Here is a 20,212-nt window from a genome sequence, read left to right as displayed (position 1 = left end):
ATTTCTTTGAAGTACCATTTGAGGTATCTTTGATCAAACCTTTTGATAAGTCTTTGAGTGAATTCATCATAAGTCATTATGTGTTGGTGGCCTTGGGTAATAAGGCCATGACACCACCAACCCAAGAGTAGACAATGACAATCTTGGCCCCAGGTGGCAAGCGCATTGAACATCCACATGGGGTGGTCTACCTAGTGGGGTGCTTGTATCTGCTTTCCCTATTCATGCCTCATCCCTTTAAGACAATGGTCAATCATCGTAGAGATGGGAGAGGAGATCACAATAGGAGGGCCCTATCTAAGCCCAAGAGTGGACACTCACCCTCTTGGTGCCAAGTGGTAGGCACAGATAGACATCCATCAGGCGTGGCCTACTTAGATGGCGATCTTTAATCTGCTCCCCTTACACCTCCTTCCCTTGCCTTTATGATTGCATGTGAGGTTACAAACAGATTTATGTTCAAACATATGTATTTTATATCCAATATATATAAGAGATTATATAACAAATGCTATCTTATAGTGCATAGGTTAGCCATACAACTTAGGCATACCATAAAGATAATTATTAATGCTATTATCTTCTTGGTATAATAAATCTGGATCTGATCTGTTATAAGCCTGATCTAAGTTCGTGCTTGCTGCTCAAAAATGGTCTTTTTCTTGATGTGGATTTGTGTTCTCTTATATTGAATGCCGCATATGGTTGAATCCATATTGATGCCTTCATTTGGAGATCGATATTGATACTTTTATATCTTCTCATCAAGTGAAGAGGTATGTCTCTTCCAATGTATATCTATTTGCAAAGGGATGCCCGTTGGCTTCATGTCCTTTTGCACTTAATTAGCCTTTATTTGATCGCACCACTTGGAGATTAACCACAACTTAACTAAACTTCACCCGATATTTATCATTTCTCAATCCACTCGCTACTGTGTTGGGATCACTGCCTTATAGCTGATATAGATCGCTGGCTGGCGTGCATCATCTTCTATGGGAAAATCGTGAAGTCTTAGGTTAAGATGATTTTCCAAGTGTTGTGTCTTCTTGTTCATGATGGGGTCATGACATAGAACCCTCTTCAAACTATAAGTGGAAGCTCCCTGTAAAACAAACATACAATGGACAATAAGTACTTGCTATTTACAATCCTTTCAATGGCTTGAAGGATGTTTCACATTCATGTTGATAATATTAAAAGTGTCTTCTTGTATTCACCTAGGGCATAAAGCTTAGGTGCTCTTCAACTCAAGGCAAATGATTTTTATGTCTTTTGACTAAATAAAAAATCTACAATTACATGCTTTCAACATTGAGCTGAAAGAAAAGATTTAATAATGCAAGTACACAAAAAGATTGGATAGATTAGACACAAACACAAGCACTATGGAAAATTAAAAGAGAAGGATCAGTACAAAGCCACAATCTCTAACTTTGAGTGATTGCAGTGCAAAGCTTGCAACTTACTAAAAATAATTTAATCTCCCTCAAGCATACATAACGAACATTTTAATACTGATTAAAAAGTAAGAAAGGCAAACTAAATTCAATTTAACACATGCAATTCTAAGTTAACAATAACATTGAGTAGCAAGTTCAAGAATATGCAAATAAAAATTACCATTAGTATCATAAGTGCAAAGCAAAACTCATTTACATTATATACAAAGCTATTACATGCAAGGCATTTTTTGATTACAAAATCCTAACCTTTAATACTAAAGCTAAATCCATGCAACTTTCAATTCAATTGTAGATTCAATATATTACAAAATAGAACCTAATGCTCATATTTATCACATGGCAAGAGGTCTAAAGATGAACTAAAAATAGCCGACTCCAAGCTATAAATAGTGAATGTTAAAAATAGTTAAAAGCAATAAATAACAAACGCTCCTAGTGCTAAAAATAGAGGCCACTAAAAATAACACAAGTTATAAATAGCTTCGGCGCAAATCTGAGAATATGCTCTTTTCGTTGGAAAGACAACTAAAATAGATTTAGTGTGCGCTAAGAATAGACTTCTAGATAGGCAGCTCTTGATGACTTTGATGATTCTGCAACTTTTCCTTTAATTATGGCCAACCATCTAAAGACATCTTAAAAACACTAAAATTCTCCTATGATGTTATGAATCTCTTTGATAGACATGGACTTCTACTTTACACATGCATTGATACACTAGACTTTCGACATGCCCTTTCGATTTATGGAGGAGCAAATCTAGTGGTAATAACATCATGCACCTCCCAATGTACTTGCACAGTGTACCTAAATTTTGAAATTTGAAGTATCCCTTTCACGAGGTGGACACTTGCATTCCAGCACCTATCAATGGTATTTTCAAACTTTAATTCAAGCTTAAAAAAAGCGATTGTTGAGGCACACACCTGCACCCCGAACATGCATCTAATAACTAGATTTGAAAGTTTTGTTCATGATGTCTGTAGCATGACCCTAGGCACACACCTATACATAGTTTTTAAATCTTTGTATATAAATTTGATACTTCCTTTCAAATATTTGCCCTTGTCCCCCAGGTCCATACCTAACAAAGGGTGTAATGTCCCCTTCTCAACAGTGATCTATTCAGTTGGCCATTAGCCTATTCCAAAGACCCGTAGGCTAGTCCGGAGCAATAATTAGGGTTTCCTATTTTCTAGGAGGATGTTTTGGCAATTCTGGTGGCTTGCATGTTGGAGTTTTACAGTTTCGATTCTGGATTATTCTGGGTTTTCAAAAAGCTTTGCAATGATGGTACATGCATAGCAATTAGTGGAGTTTGGTAAAATTACTATTTTTAGTAAGTGGGGCTAAGGACAACTTATTTTTTGGGTTTTTTGGGGTTTTCAAAGAGCCTCGCGATGGTGTGACATGCAAACGAATCTAAAGAATTTTCCAGAATTACTATTTTAAGTAAGTTGCAACAGCTACTCAGAATGTGGTTAAAATGCTTTTGGACATACTTAATATTATTAGCAATATGCTATTTTTAGTAAGTACTATTTTTGGCAAGTTTCAATGGTCCAATTCAAAGGCTATTTTTGGCAGTGCAGTTTTCAATACTTTTAGCCTCCAGTTCACTATGCCAATTGTTCAGCACATGGAAAAAGTATTTTAATATATTTTAATGCCCCCCTTGGCCTAGGTGTGTGACTTATGTATTTTTGGTTATGACTTAAGGACGACTGGAGGTGATAAAGTATTATTTTAAGTCATAAGTTAAATTTGGGATATATTTCACTTATTCTTCTTGGACGCCCCATTATATTTTATTGACATTTTTAATAAAGTATATTTGCTAGCTTATGAAGGTCAATTTGGGAAGAAAGGAAAATGAAATGCAAATTTCAAATTAATGTAAAATGATCTTGCATTTGGATTTGGCATCTATTTGGGGGGAATGTGAATTTGAATTTGGAGGCACCAAGGTTATAAATAAGAGTGTTGGGCTCTTGTGTTGGGATCCATGAATATTTTGTAACAAAGTGCTGCTGAATTTGTGCCAGACTAATGCTTCAAAGTTGAGAGCTTCCTAGCCTTGTGACAATTTCGTGCTTGAGAGATAGCACCTAGCTGATTGGAGACTATTTCTCATTCAGAGGGATAAATTGAGCTTTTTAAGATGGATTTCATTGATGCATTTTCAGTTTTCTAAGTTTTGGAGTGTTTTCATGTTGCTAGTTTGGTTCATGGCTGTAGCAGTTATTCATTCATATCTCACTGCCTGATTGTCTGATTGTTTTGAGTAACGGCTCGTTGGATTCCCCTTTGCTAGACTCTCCTCCTTGCTAAGTTTTAGATTTTATAGTGAAGGACCTGATTTTTAATGCAGATCGCCCCTTTCTAGGCAGGTCGTACCATGTTTCAATGACAATGGAAAGCGTGTGTAAAAGTTTAAGGGGTGTCTGGCATAGTTTGTTAATTAGTACTTGGGCACCCCTGTCCTAGCTCTCCTTTGCCACTGAATTGGAGCCATTTGGAGGTGTTTTGATGGAGATATGGACTTCATAGTGTTGCTGGTCTGATTTTTGGTGTTGCTGATAGGCTATATCAAATTTGGTAAATTGTTCATTTTGGCTTGTGTTTTTTAGTTTCTTGTTTGTAGCTTCTTGGAGTACCTTCTTATATCTATTAGAGATTGGAGCATTATTGTACTGACAGTATCTTGCAGAGTTGCTCATTGTAAGGCTGTATTCAGTAGTATTGAAACAGTCCATTTTTATTCAGCATCTTACTTTCTTGTACTGCCCACTCCATAAGTGGAAGAAGTTGGCTTAGCCGCCTATCTCTTTTTCATATTGTACTCCTGTCCTACCGCTGAATAAGTGGTTGAGTGATAGCTCTATTATTTTTGGTCCTCCCACTGAAAAGTGGTCGAGTGATTGTCATTTACTTAATTCAGTCCTCTTTGGTTTGTAAATTTCCCCACTGAAGATGGAAGTGGCTGGTTATACTGCCAAGTAGTTGTTTAATTTTCAGTAATTTCATTATCCCACTGAAAAGTGGAAGTGGCTAGTCTAACCGCCAACATGTAATGCTCTTAGTATTTCATCTTTGCTAATGCTAATGGGTGAGATTGTTGTGTTTAAAAATTGAAAAAAAACTAAGGATATTTCATAGGTTTCAACTTGTTTTGAAAATTTACGACTTTTTTCCTTTTATGAGGTAAACAATTACCATCTAAATCTCAGGCACACATGTATACATTGGCTTAATTTCATCCTTCATAAAATGTACCCTTATATTGTATAACCCAACATTTTGAAATGCAACACCCCTCAATTCGTTGAATCTATATTTCATCATCTTGAATGCTCTTGAATCCTTGGAAAACTTTTTTGAACTCCCCATCTGAATGTTTTTCTTTGGATTGCACAAACATTTGAGAGAAGAATGGAAGAATATGATTAAGAGGCAATGCTTATATGTCTGATACAACTAGTGTTGTGACTATTTTTCCTCAAAATCAGTGTCCAGCTAATAACAAATCGTCCATTTCCTCTTTGGAATGACTGAAAAATGACAGACAAAGGAGGTTTTTGAAGCAAGAAAACTGTTGTTATGAGTCATGACTAAGTGCCTGATTTTTGTATGAGGAATGAAACCATATAGCTGCAGTAGACACTGCTGTAAACTGGTGTACCTGCTATTTATGTTCTGTTGATGCTGATTGAACAGACTTGATTCTAGATTTCAATATCGCTATCGAATGCAATAGAATGCCCCTGTTGATTGGAATTAACATTTTTTAAATTTTGAAAACTGCATGTAGAGGTGTGAATCTCCAGCTCAAGTGTGCACCTGTAATAGCATTTGAAATTTTATTTTTCAAACCAAACAATATCCTTAATTGAGGTGTATGCCTAGACACCAGGTGTGCAACTACACACCACTGTATTTTCATTGATAGGGTGTATTTTTCTCAGGTCACACACACTTGTAAATAAGGATTTTGACTTCATTTTGAGACAACATAATCTCCATTATGAGGTGTGCATCTCTACCCTAAGCATGTGCCTATATATACACTTTTCACTTAGTTTTACACCAGATTTTGTCCTTTGATCAACTGTGTGCTTAGACCCCAAGCACACGCCTATGAATGTAAGTTATATTCTTAGTCAAGTGTGCCCCTCCACACTGCACATGCACCTGCACATAAGTTATTGAATGCTTATTTTTCTTTCTGGAAGGTGTGTCTTTGTGCCCAAGCACACAACTGTGTTCATGACTTCACATTTTTAGTTGAACTTTGAATTCTTCCACTTACGAAGTGCAAACCTACACATTAGGTGTACACCTAATAGTGTGTACAAAATCTTTCGCTTTTGACTCCCATCCCCTTTGGTGAAATATGCCCCTGATCTTCAAAAGCCAAATTTTGGATTTGAAAGCTTCTATCTCAAAGGTGCACCCCTGTCCATGTTCTTTAGCAACAACCACTTTTTCTTCACCTCAATGAATGATTTGAACTGAATTCAAAAACCTTCTTAAGTTTACAAAAGGAAAAAGGACAACAAGACAGAGAATAGACAAGACCTGAAACATATTTCACTTAAAACTACTTAGGGCATTGACTTTAGCTTGAAACGTGGTACAAAACGGAAGAAGTCAAGGGCTGCATAAATGGCTGAAACAGAATCTATGATTGTACTATCACTAGACATGATGTAGGAATTGGACAGACTGTGTAGAAGTCTCAACACCATGTCAGGATAGGATGATGCTCAATGTCAACGTTGTGGAATTCATGTACGAAGGTGAGAGATGTGAACAGACCACATCATGATCATTATCTAGTTTACAAATTAATTTCATACATTAGTATGACATCACAAGTAGTGATGTCTTCAGTATGGAAACTGACTATGACACCACTAAATTAAGATAAAGGTGAAGGGACATTACAATCAGTATAATCGAATATGTCACTATTGTCTCATTTTGACTGTTGTGCCAAGAAGAAGTTGCATTTAGCATACCATGATAAAATAAAATAATGAGGACTCACGAGAAACTTCATTTTTAGAAACGGTACAGATATGTGAACCACATGCTTTGTTATTGTGTAGGCACAAGTTATGTCATCTCATCACTTGTTAAATATTTCTCTCCTTTCTCAAGAATACTTTATTTCGATATGTCTTCACCCTCAATCAAACATATATGGGAGATAGGCCTTCTCATTTTGGCAGAGCTTCAACTAAATGAAAGGCAGATAATGTACATCGGATCGGCACAATGTACAATGTGCAAGTACATTGGGAGGTGCATGATGTTATTACCAGGTAGTTGTTTACTAATGGCATCCCATTCAATGTTCCCCATTCAGTAAATGGGGAAGCATTTAGGAAAACCATTCAAGTTGGCTGTTTTATATGCCCCCCAGATAAACAAGGATGTGGACCATGCTTGTTGACAAAAACTATTCCAAGGTTAGTACATTCATGGAAGAGTTGAGAGGGCAGTGGATGAGGTCAAATTGCTCTTTCTTAATGGACGGGTGGACTGATAATGCCCAAAGGCCACTTATAAACATCATTGTTACAAACTTACATAAAAAGCAGGCCTTACTTTCTTAGAACTGTTGATTGTTCCAGAAAGTAAAGTAGAAGGATGCATCTTTTCAAGTTTAGATATTGAAGGATGCTATAGAGGAGTTGGTCCCTCCAATGCGATTCAAGTGGTCATAGATGTAGTCCATGTGTGTAGATCAGCAGGGATAACGATGCAAAACACCTACAAGAAAATTTATTGGAGTCCACTTTTGTGTTTATGCATTCAAAGGCATTGACAAATTGAGTGGGTGAAGCAGGTGGTCACTTGTTCCTAGAGATGTGTAAATGTTTATCTACAACCATTACACTTCTTAGGTGCTTTTCAGGTTCATTTTGAGGAACAAATTCATCAAGCCTGTAGAAATGAGATATGCCAATTGAATTATTCTGCTGGAGAGGGCGATTGAGGTTTAGAAGGCCCTATTATCTATGATTATTTGTAATAATTGGAGCGTGTGAGCAGAGCCCAAAATAAATAAAGGAAAGAACGTAAGGAAATGATATTAAATGATGACTGGTGGAACAATCCCAAATATGTAGTAGCTATTGTGTAACCTATGGTGGATGTCATCAGATATGTAAACAAAAGTGCTCCAGGTTTTGGAGATTTATAGGTCTTTTCATCATTGTGTTGGGACTTGGACTTGGCGAGCCATTAGTTTTCTCAAACACAAATCCAACACTCAGTGTAGACTCAGCAAAAATCGGCAACTCAAAAACATATAATTTAGAAAAAAAACATTTTTAATGGGTTTTTATTTGAAAATTTGAGTTGATCTTCTGAATTTTTTCAGAGACTCTGCCAAGTCTAACAACTGCAACTTGTGAGTTTCAGCAGAATTGCAAGTCTTAGCTGTCAAAGTCCACCAAGACTGAGAATTGAGGCTGCCCACTTACTGAGTCTGACTTGGACTCAGATCTACATGTCTTAAACGAGTCTCCACACTATGCTTTTGATAACATGCTCGGTTGCATGGGGCAAAATGTTGGAGGGGTCCCATGCTTTTTATGACCAGCTCGTTTAGCCCATCCCTCACAAAACATGAGATAAGATGAACAACCCATTGCACATGGAAGCATATGCAGTTAATTGCAAGTGGTATGCACTAAGGCTGAAGAGAGTACGTTCAAGCTCCTATAGAAGATAGAGAAGTAAAAGTGATCATGAAACTCAAAAAGATGTCCACTACTCATAAGGCATAGATCTATGGACTCAATGGGTCAAATTTGTAGGGCCTAGAGGAGAATTCAATACAAGTGAAGCTAGAGAGGATAGACTCACCATTTTCTGAGAAAGATCCCATTGTATGGTACCAGCTAAATGGGATGCAACCCCTTTACTTTTAATGCATGTGGTCCACCTCCTTTTGTGGGTTACTAAAAGAAATTACTTAATTTATAGTTTCATCAACTCAATCAAGAGGGATAGGCTTACCACTCAAAGAGTGAAGAACCTAGTAGTTGGTCACAATGCATTGCATCTTCATGACCAAAATAGAAACTTGAGCATCGTCAAATTCTAGCAGCATGATAGGATGTTGACCCAAACTTTGCAAGACAAATTGATGAGGAGATTCTAATGGTAGCATTGCTGGGGAACCTGCAACAAGAGACCAATGATTTAGAGAGCAGTGATGACAACATATTGAGCATTGATGACCTAAACCCAAAGATAAAAGATGAGGATGAACTAACTAATGATTTTGACTGTATTATACTTTATACTAATAGACTTCATGAATTTTGTATATTTGATTTAATTGACTATGCAATGAACATTTGATGTTTGAACTTTAAAGCTTTAAAGTTTTGACTTGCTATTACTCAGTATCAATTATTACTTTGATATTTAGAGTTTATTAGTTTAAAATTCTAAGTTTGATCAGTGATCTAATCAGTAATTGTATGTCAATTGTTTTTAAATATATCTAATGACTAATACATAGTTGAAAATTTAAATCTTGATTATTCTGTTCATATTTTAATTTTTGTGCTTTAAAAATATAAATGAGTAATCAATTGTTAATTTACGTTCTCATATATATTTTTAAAAAATATTTGTATATCTCATAACCTTTCTGTCCTATAAATGCATTTCCATGTCTCACCATCTGGGAAATTCCATATAGCATAGAATATTATTATATCTCTCAAAGAATAAGGTATTTTATCACAAGATCACCTTAGCTAATGCAAACCTCAAAACTATTTTTTGTATTTTTTTTTATGTTTTAATCACTTTAATGATTTCCATATTGTCATATAAAACTGGAAGATTAGGTAGAGTTTAATGAATACTTGATTTTCATTTGACAAGAATTCATTATACATATTCTTTTCCAGTTTTTCTTTTCAGTGCGGTTATTCTGCTTCATCTTCTTTGGTTTTTGGATTTGTTTAACAAGTAGCTCAATGGTTGTTACACCCCTATTTCAACAATGGTTTTATTTTGAATGATGCAATTGTGTGTATGGACGAACATTGATATTTTATTATTTTCATATGTGGATGAGTAATCTTAAGTATAAATTGATAGTAAGACATGAATGATTATTTTGGCAATGTCTATCTTTTCTTTATATACATAAAAATGATAAATGAGAAGATAAAATTGGTCTAACCATTTTCATGTTATCAAGTGGATGCAAGATAAGCTACGCCCTCTAGAGGGAGGGAGAGTATCATCAAGGAGAGGATTGCAAGCTTCGGAAGAGACCGAACTTGCCATCGAGCCTTGAGTCTTAAGATAAGTTGTTAGTAGTTGATCATCACCTTGGCCTTTTAGGTGGCCGTCTCACCTTGTCAATCAGTAGGCAATCGGTCTTATCCTTTTATCATCTGTGTTCATGTTGTTTTCTTGGGCTTAGAAAATTTGATATATGTAATTTGAGTTGTTAATTATATGTATATGTATGCATGTATGTATATCCAGAAGTCAATATATATAGCATACTTACATACTTATACATATATGCATATATGTATATGTAAATCCAAGTCATTATGAAGTGATACATGTGTATACGTACATCCAAGTCATTATGAAGTGATGTATGTATAAATATACGTATATACACACGGATGTAAGTATGAAATATATGCTCATGTGAATATATATTTACATATATGATCTCTTAATGTTTAAAAGCTTTTAAGGAAATATGCTATTGGCTATGTAAACTGAAGGTTTGCTTATTAATTCGGTGCGAAGTGGGGTGGAGACGTTACTCCCTCTCTCCCTGCCACCTCTCGGGTCTACTGTGCTTGTAACCATTGATCAAGATGGTAGATGTTTTGCATGGGCGGGTTCTTGAGTGAACTTTGCATTCAATATAGTGAAGGCATTATCTTGAGCGGGGGGTTCAATCTTCTGTGTTATCTTTCTTGCATGATGCCTTCTTTCTGTTAAGCAAAATTCATCCACTATCTTTGCAATCTTTCTTTTGGCATATTTCTTTTGGAAAGTACATATCATTAGCCTTTAGACTGAAGTCTAAGGAAATCGGAAGTACATATCATAGCATTACATATTGCCCAGTCGTTTGCTTGGGTGTATCTTTCATAAACATTGACCCAAGTTTTTTGCTCAGCCTCTGAGTTAGGGCATGAGATGCATGAGGAAGTTTATCATTAACTAGGTATTGGCCTTAAGGTGTTAAGATGAAGATGCCTGATATGAATTAATAATGAACTGTTTGTAACTTAAAAGTAACTCAGAGGGAACCCAATCTCTGTTTGAATTGATGTATTTTAGCAGAATCCTTGTTGACCATGGGTCAGTATGAGTCGGATTTACGGCAGAGGCGAAAGTATATGTGTCATTTAACCTGAAAGGTCATTTAGCCTATTACTAACAGCTATCAAGATAATATGGTTTAATTGGTGTAATAATGTGGGTCAGTTGTACCTATTGTTGATAAACCTATATGTGAGAATGAATTCTAGTGTGAACAAGTCGAGTAAGGGTGGTGAACTCTGATAGCACTTGTGTGCATATTAATTGAAACCTTGGCCAAGGTGGCACTTCTTTAAGCATGCCACCTTCAATTCACAAGAACCAAATACACCTACTAGTCAGATGGTCATATTAGTTAGGGGGTACCTATATTGTGTGACCGACCAGGTTCATGTAGGTTCTAAACACCAGGCTCAGATGGCAAGATGGCAACTAGGTCTAGTCCTGAGTCTACTACCCCTGTGAAGGGTAGGGCCACTTCTAGCTGGAAGGTGTGCAGGAGATTGCCAGGTCTATGGATGGGTGGAAAAGCCCTTGATGATGCTCTCCCTCTTATAGACTATGCCGAGGCTTATTACAAAGTTTTTAGTAGGAAGCTTCATGATTGTAACCTCTGGACTTTTATCTTTTCCTTTGATAGATAAAATTATTTATTGAAATCTCTTTCTTGTTAATAGCAAATGAAGTATAATTCTTTAACTACTCAATTATAGTCTAACTACTTTTTCAATTGAATTAGTTTGTTTCATATTTCGATGAAAAGCAGTTAGTTAATTTTCCCTTTCAGCTGAAGTTGAAAGTTTGTTGCAAACTCATTTATGAATTATTAAGTTAGTTCACTGTTTCTTTATTATATAGTTTAGTGGTTGTTACAATGGTGATGGATTTGTTTACTAGCAGAAATTCTGTAAATGTTTTGTAAGACCTTTATTTTATCTACATTATTGACTCATCTTGCTCAATACGCCTGCATAGGAAGACTGGGTGAAAGAAGACTGGTTTAATTCAATCCAATGCTATGAATTGTGAAACAGACAGCTACAGAAATTTAGAGGGCATACAAGGAAAACAGTAAATGCAAGTTGAATATGCACATAAGATTCACAATACATTGATAGTGATATATTAACATTACCCAGTTGAAGTGAAGTTGGAATACACCCTCGACAAGCCTGAGATGAGATATCATAGCATACATCTGGAATCAGCTGTGTTTTATCCTCTTTGGGAAATCAAAAGAGGATACACAGCACTTGATTCCAGCTCAGATATATATGCTGAAAAGTTCACCTTTAGAAACCTCAAATCCTTAAAAGTTAAATGTCATAGTATTTCTGGATAGATTATTATTCATTCAAAAACCTATTGTTGTTTGTAATAAGGGTTGGGCCCTAAACCTCCAACACATAAGGGCTGGGCCCTAAACCTCGACGTCTCACCTCCACGCTACACTAAAACATACACGCCTCATGATAGGACCTATCCTAACTTCGCATTAAGCAATCTAGTAAATTAAATAATTAAAAGGGTTTTATTTTGCAAAAGCCGACATGCTAAAAGGGGTTCGCTCCTTATATAAATAAGCATTCAACTCTCACCACAAATTATCAATGGTAGCACTCATTTCATGCGAAATACACAAGTCTGGAGAATGCGAACTTCAGGAAGAAAGTCTTCAAGTTGAGGCGTGAATTACATCATTAGAAGGAGGCGAACATAGTTAAGATTGTGCAAAGTTCTTGAGGGTCTGCAAATCTGGGTTAAAAGAAGCAGCAAGCTATCAGCAACAAACACACACATGACAGTCAAGCAATCTGCCATTCTTTCTGTGACAGCAACATCTACTTCTACAAGTTCTTGAGATAAGTGTTGTAACAATTGCATTACCATAATCTATAATTAGATCCGAGGATCTCTTTGGCTGGGTTTTTCCTCCTAGGAGGTTTTCCCAGGGTAACTGTGCTTTGTCCTTTTTGCATTTCATTTCCTTTCCTATGCTTAAATCTGGAAAACAATAAATTAATTAACCTAGTTTAAACTAATTCTGATTTTCTAAGTTTTATTCAATCTGAAAGTACTAAAAATAACACCTATTGCATCGGTTTAATTGACAATTGGTAACTGCAATCTAATCACTTATATAACATTACTAAAACATATTGACCTTATAATCAGCATGGCTTAAAGCTTAAAGTCTACGTTTTCAAAAAAGTGCTCAAGAAAAAACAGCTCTGTTCGAAAAATATCATTGGGAATGTTGACCTCCATATAGTTGGAGAGATGCTACAAACTGGAAACTAATAATGTGCAGCAAAGAAAATCTTCCAAAAAACTATTAATGAAGTACTATAAAAGCTTGAAATTCACTGTTCATTCCTACAAGCCACTCATAGAACCAAGAAAATATTACTAGAATGACTTATAGTACATCCATTGACATGGTGCACTACACTAATCACTCTTTTTTTTCTTAAGGATGTTTTAATAGATTAGACTGCTTTGCCCATAAATTGCCCAAAATATGGATTGGTATAGGACCTTCCAGTCTTATTCAGACATTATTTACCATTGTATTTGTCACTTTTATTAACACAATGAGCAAACTTATGAAAGAATAATTCCCTTCTACAAGATCAAATCAGTCAAGACAGCAACCAACATACTTTGTTAAAAAGAAATTGCTAGCAACATATTCTCGAGGATATCAATCTTGTGAGCCACAAATTGGATCCAGATTCACTATTGATTCAATTTTGAACTGAACCTCTGAAAAGCACAAAAGCAATACTGAGAAGGGGGGTGAATCAGTATAGCAGAAATTTAACCTTTTAGACTTAAATCACACAGGATCACAACAAGATTAACCATAAAAACAAATGCACCAGATATCTCGTGGAAAACCCTTTCGGGTAAAAAACCATGGTAGATCAAAATTATTTCATTAAAAAGCACCAACTCAGAGATACAGAAAGTGAGCACAAACTCACAGACAACCTGCTCTAAGTACCAATTCCAACAGAAAGAGGCACCAACCTCAGTTTGAGAAACAACACAGATTTTGAAAATGCATTTGAATCACAAAAACCAACTTGGATTGATGAAATTCAAACCCCTTTTCTCACATGCACACCTGTAATTGATGATATAATAGCAGAGATCATGCACCATCTCAGAACTTTTTGGGATCAACTTACTTCAAAGAAAAACAAGTCACCGCACCAAACATTGCACCCAGCCCAAAAAAAAAATGTTTACTTTTTACTTCCACACCTCCTAACATTAGCCTCAACGATGTCAACCAGTTCATGTCATCTTTCTTTTTGCTCCTCCAAACCAATACCGTCTAGAAACTGTTGATTTTTAAAAACAAACATAGTCCACCACTAGCAGCAACACACCTCCAAAAAGAATCCCACAACATTAATTAAAAACGATCCCACAATATCTTTTAGCGTTCAGCACATGCTCCAGAAGAATACGTGAGTACCATTAAAATGTCCAGCCACCACTTATATTCACGATACTGTATGCTAAAAGATATGAACCATTTTCAGAGTCCATGACCCTTTTAAAAAAAAATCGATGCCTGCCTAAAAAAATTTCACCACCCACGAGCTCCTTCCATACGGCCTATTTAATAGAAAAGCAACCAAAAAAATTTTTGTATCATATCTATCTCAAGTTTTCTTTTCCGATCACCAAAAAATTTCTTAGTTTTTCAATTTCAACTATACGGGTTCGCTACACAATATTTTCACCATCCGGCATACATTGAATCCTTTTTATAAAAAAAGATTCCAAAAACAGAGGCATTATTTTTATACCACTTCCTCATTTCCCACGACATTTTTTAACCAAAAAAAAAAGGTTTGAATATCCTTTCTTTAGTTCAAACCAAAAACGGAGTAGAAAACAAAGATTGTTTTCACGAGCTCTTCCAAAAACGTATATCACCAATCAAAGATCAGCATCCCAAAAATACCATGGAAATTAAGTGCCTTTTAAAAGAATGGCGCTATTACACCAGGCATCCACACAGGCACGATATATCCCAAAACAGCTGTAGAGTTACCATAACATGCTTCCGAAAACTTTAAATAGATGCATTACAAAAACTTAAACAAAGTCGTCCCATAATCAAAAACTAATTAATTAATTCTTGAGCAGTCAAAAGATAGGAGGAATATGCATTGAATACATATCAAACTTTGCTGCCACAACTAAAATCCAAAGACAACAACTTTTTGGAATATTCAATGCTGACATGGCAAAAATCTGAAGAAGCAGCTGACAAAGGTGACAAGCAAGCTCACAACCTGCTCAAATAGACACTCAAGCAGCTCTAGCAGGCATACAGGCAGCTCCAGCAATCAACCAAGTAGTTGAAGAAGGCAACCAAGCAGCTCAAGATGCTCAACCAGGCACACAAGGAGCTCAACCAACCAGGCACACAGGGAGCTAAACCAAAGTTCATAAGCAGCAACTTAGCACACTCAACAAGCCTTTCACATCAAAGACAAATATTCCAACAACCTCCTAAAGGTCATTTTCAATCACTTCAGGTCTCTAGTACTAAGTTCGGTACTGGCAACAATTGAAATTCATTATCACAATTTTGCTTTAATGCTTTTCTGCCTACATATTCCATTGGAAAGATATTCTTACAACTTTCTGTACAGCAAGCCTTATAAAACAGAGTTCTTGCAAAAAGATCACAATTCCAATGAATGAACAAACCAAGATACATGTGCAGACAACTTATGGGTAATATGAGAAATGACCATGCCAGACACTCATCACTATATACAGTATTTTATCTTATGATTAATGATCAATACATAAGTTAATCCATGCCTTCTGTCTACACAAGATATCCAATTACTGAAAAGAAATCTACAATGATAGGCATAGTTATAATCACATGAGTAACTGGTAAATTGGCAGTAACTGAAAGCACAATTGGGTTTTCAAAAATTTGAAATTCCATGGTTACCAAAGCAAACATCATATTGGAAAGCCATCTTAAGCACACTCCTTGATAACGGAAATTAATGTTAGATGTGTCTCTGATACGTGACTTTGTATGCAGATAGATCCGATACGATATCTATCAGGTACATTTTCTTTGTTCTTAAAACAAGGTCCATAGACAATGCTGCAATGGAAGATGAAAGTAACACTCACCTCAGTTCTACTCATTTGCCATCTAGCACGAGAGTGATTAATGGCGTCTTCAGTAGAGTTTGCACTGAATTCTGAAATTCAAAATAGACCAATTGCAAAGTAAGCACCGAAGGAGTAAACAAAATGACAAAATACACTAGCAATGGACGCAACACAAACATGAACACTATTGGGTTGATCTAGTACCAGGGCTATTAGGCTGATGAAGAGAATCAGTAGAATTTGGAATAAATCCTTGAGCATTTAAGATGTCATGCCACACGCTCTGATAATGAGAAGTTTTGTACAAGCTCAGAAACATAACAGAATATAAGGCCAGGTAATGGAATATGATCCTCAAGAATTCATATCAAATTTGAAATATTTTTAAAAACAGATATTGAGATAGACGAAAATAAATGTACTCCTAAGAAAGATGCCAGCTACCTCATCCAAATCTTCAGATCCGTCAATATATTCATACAGGAATTCGGAAGCATTTTTTTCAACCAAATCATCTGGAGGATGCAAGACATTGTGGAAGAAAATGGTTATTGAGTCATAGTAGAACTGTGGTCGTGGAGAGTTGTGGTCCCCCTCAAATTTAATGATATTTTTGTCCCCCTGAAAACATGTAAGGTAAGTTTCACATTTGAAAATAATAATAATGCTTCAATTATTTTCTATACATTTGAATCTGTAAAGGTGACAAGTTTGCAAGCCTAAGAATGAGATAACACTAGTTACAAGCATAATATCTTATCATTTTGCTAATTATTCAGTTGAATGTAAGTCTTGAAATGTCAGTCAATCAATATAGACTTAAAAGCTGCAGAAATATAATGCCACAAGAGTATTACGAGAACTTGGACCCCTGAGGACTTGTAATATCACAACAGTACATGGAACCAACAGTAAGATACACACACCTGTTAGTAATTATTCTTAGTGGCATGGACCATGGGAAGGAGGTATTTATATCATAAGTTTGGGATTGTTATTGTCCTTTCCCTAATGGGTAGTAGCGAAGAAGCTAATTATACCCATGAGGAAACATATAAAAGTCAAAATGCAACTTTACCTGGGACAAAGATGGCACGAAATTTTGAATGAAAATAATGCATCCCAAACAAGCCCAGAAAACTAGAGAATACAGACGAAAATGTTACAATTCCAAATACAGTGATATAGTATTCAGTAAGCTCACAACATACATTCAATTAATCAGGGAGCATGAAAGGATACTTAAGCAGAGAAGAAGCCATACAGAAAGCCACATTACTGCAAACCACCAACATGAAATGTCACAAATAAATAAGGCCTTTATTGTATCTCTTCTCCCCAATTTGATAATAAAATAGAAAAGATTCTATTGAGAATTCCCCATCATCATCCATCATTTAATGTATGTAGTGCCCACTCACTTTTGGCTTGTCAGACTTTGTGGTTTTGAGTTTCCGTGTGGCTTCAACCCCTTTTGATTTGGATATGATGCTTTTCTCTGTCTTTTGGACTCATATGTGATATTCATACTCTATGCTCTATGGATCGTTGGCTTAATGATGATTTTCATGTTGTTGACTATGATGTGATTATATGATGTTACTTAGGCTCAGTTAGTCAAATGATTATTGAGATGGATTATTTATGTGATGTTAGGATTTAATCATTATATTTATCAATGTTTACTTGTTTTGACATACACTATGTTTTATCTTTGTTATGCTTGGGTGAAAGGGAAAAGCATCACACTGCTCTTTACGAGCAAGCTACGTCGCTTCCATTCCCTTTTCACGGTATGATATTATATGGGTTATATGTATATGCTCGACAGTTTGTTTATGCAGCTGCAGGTACCGAGCATCAACTCCACCTGAACCTCTAGGTCTGAGCGTGCTCTACGACCGAATGGTAATATGGAAAATATGGAGTTATCAGTCAGACCCTTGACGTGACCATTGTTCCTATGCGAACAAGATCCTTGTCAGGTATCCTTGTAGTTTGGTTGTTCGGTCATGTCAGTGTTAGTCATGTTGGCCCTTTGTGTTTGTTAGTCGCAATTTGTTGCTCTTGTGTTTAGTTTGGTGCTTATCCTATATTATTAGCGAGAAAGTATTAATTTTAATATATTAATGGTAATTGAGTATTAATGATTAATTAATTAATAAAATTGAATACTGTGCAATATTATATTAAGCTTATTGCATTAGCTAAGTGATTTAATTTACTTTACCTTTTTGAAAATAATTATTTAAAAGGGAATTAGATATTTATTATGAGATTTTATTGTGCTCATGGAAAATCAATTTAAAAGATAATTAATATTTATTTGTTTTCAAATTCAAAATTTCAATGTGTAGGGGAGTTATGAAATATAAATTAATTTTATTGGAATTAATTGGAAGAATCTTGCATGCTTTTTGTATGGGGAGTTACTTTTTGGAAAAAGGCATATCTTCTGCTTTTTGGAAAATGGAGGGGGAAGAAAGTTTTGTTTTCCCGTGAAGAATTTATGTGCGTGTGAATTTCCTGGATATGGGGTTTTGAAAATGAATTTGGGGGAGTTATGGTTTTGAAAAAAAAAATTAGGGAAAAAATGATAATAGAATACAAAGGAAAGGGTTTTGGAAGATGTCCTGAAGACTCATGGATTTGTGTTTTGCGGATCATGATTGTCGAAGCCGTGGATTTCTTTGGGGTTCTTGCTTCTACCGTTGTGTTGATTCCCAGATAGCGTAAAGAGGTAGGGATTCACATTTCCCTTTTTGCATGTAAAATTTCTTCTTAGTCTGAATGAAATTAGTTTGATTTGTTTTATTTCTAAAATGAGAAAATTTTATTGATTTGTTTGTAAAATGGGGAAATTTGGTTATTGAATTGGTTGTGACTCTAAGCTATAATTCACGTTATGATTCTAAAATTTTAGTTTTCTTTCCTGGTTTCATGTCTCATAAGATTTTAATTGAATTCTTGTTTTTTTTTTTTGTTTTTTGTTTTTTTCCTAAATAAAATCTATTTGAGATTATGTGCATTTTGGGGTATGGATCCAAATGGTTATACCTTCTTTTTTTGAAAATTTTACCTAGGAATTCTTGGTTGTCTTGTTTTAAAAAAAATAATATACAGATATTCATGTTTAATATTGCAGAATATTTTATTGTTTTCGTTCTCTTTCTTTAAACATATACTTTGATGTCTCTATGGGGAGCCCACCCACACTGTGCGCGGCTCGACCCACGCCCGTGGGGTGAGCCCACGTTGTGGGGAGCCATTCCCACAACCGTGGGGGGGTTGGGGGGGGGGGAATCTCCCACGGCTTCCCCTTTGTATTTGTCATGTTCAGAAAACATAGATCCGAGGTGAAATTCGTTGGTCTGCGACTTAATTATTTTTGTTGGTCTCTCAGTTTTATATATATATATATATATATATATATATATATATGTATATAAAAACATATGATCTTTTGTTATTGCTCAGTTGTATGAAAACAAATTAAAGTTTTGATTATTATTATTTATATATAACTTTCATATGAACTTTGGATTCTTTTATTTAATTTGCTGTTGATCAAAATAATGATAGCAAAATTGTAGGAATGTATAACGATTTTCTTAAATGTTTTGAATAAAATAATGTCAGTTTTATTGTACAAATTATTAGGAAAAATATGAGTTATAATGGTTTAAATTTTGGGTTATTAAAATTAATGTTAATTTGAATTAATTGATGTATAGATGATATTATGGTCTCTTTGGTATTTTATTATGATTGGATTCTCTTATGTTTGGCATTATGAGACCTTGTATTTGCTTTTGGTTCTTGTCTATCATAGTTGGATACTCGGATATGTTGTTTTAATGTATTTTGTTTCCAGAGGCTAAGGACAATGTTTGAGTTCCTAATTGTGTATGGTCACTCTTCGTCTTTTAATGTAATGTGATTGGTGTCCTGCATGACTTCTATGCTAGTCAATCATTCTTTGTTTGCATTGTACCTCCTTGTTTGTAATCCTGTTCTAGCAAGTGAGTCAACCTTTCTATGGTAGAGGGGTCTTGACTCTTGGTGTTTTTGGGTGTCGTAGACCTTGTGTTGAATTTTGGATTCCTAGGTGCAAGTCAAGGGGGAGTGGCTTTCATTGGGGGTCGGGACCCAAAGTGGTCGCCAGGGTAACTCAGTGAGGGCTTTGTAATCAAGTGAAAATTTAAATAATGAACTTGGGTGGGTAGTTAGATCTGAGAAGGCTTGTT

The 20,212-nt window shown here is 35.5% G+C and overlaps 1 protein-coding gene across 1 annotated transcript in view; it reads right to left on the bottom strand.

Annotated features, from left to right (window-relative positions):
- The window catches only part of LOC131065832 (uncharacterized), a 187,081-nt gene that overhangs the window by 24,495 nt on the left and 142,374 nt on the right, over positions 1-20,212 (bottom strand). The window contains exons 9-11 of the mRNA XM_058000469.2: positions 16,410-16,586; positions 16,170-16,248; positions 15,984-16,054 (exon numbers count right to left, since the gene is read on the bottom strand). Of these exons, the coding sequence (XP_057856452.2) occupies positions 15,984-16,054; positions 16,170-16,248; positions 16,410-16,586 (327 nt within the window). The remainder of the gene's footprint in view (positions 1-15,983; positions 16,055-16,169; positions 16,249-16,409; positions 16,587-20,212) is intronic.

This window comes from Cryptomeria japonica, chromosome 6 (genome assembly GCF_030272615.1).
Source record: "Cryptomeria japonica chromosome 6, Sugi_1.0, whole genome shotgun sequence".
Classification (NCBI taxonomy): Eukaryota; Viridiplantae; Streptophyta; class Pinopsida; order Cupressales; family Cupressaceae; genus Cryptomeria; species Cryptomeria japonica.
This window is presented reverse-complemented; position numbering and strand designations above follow the sequence as displayed.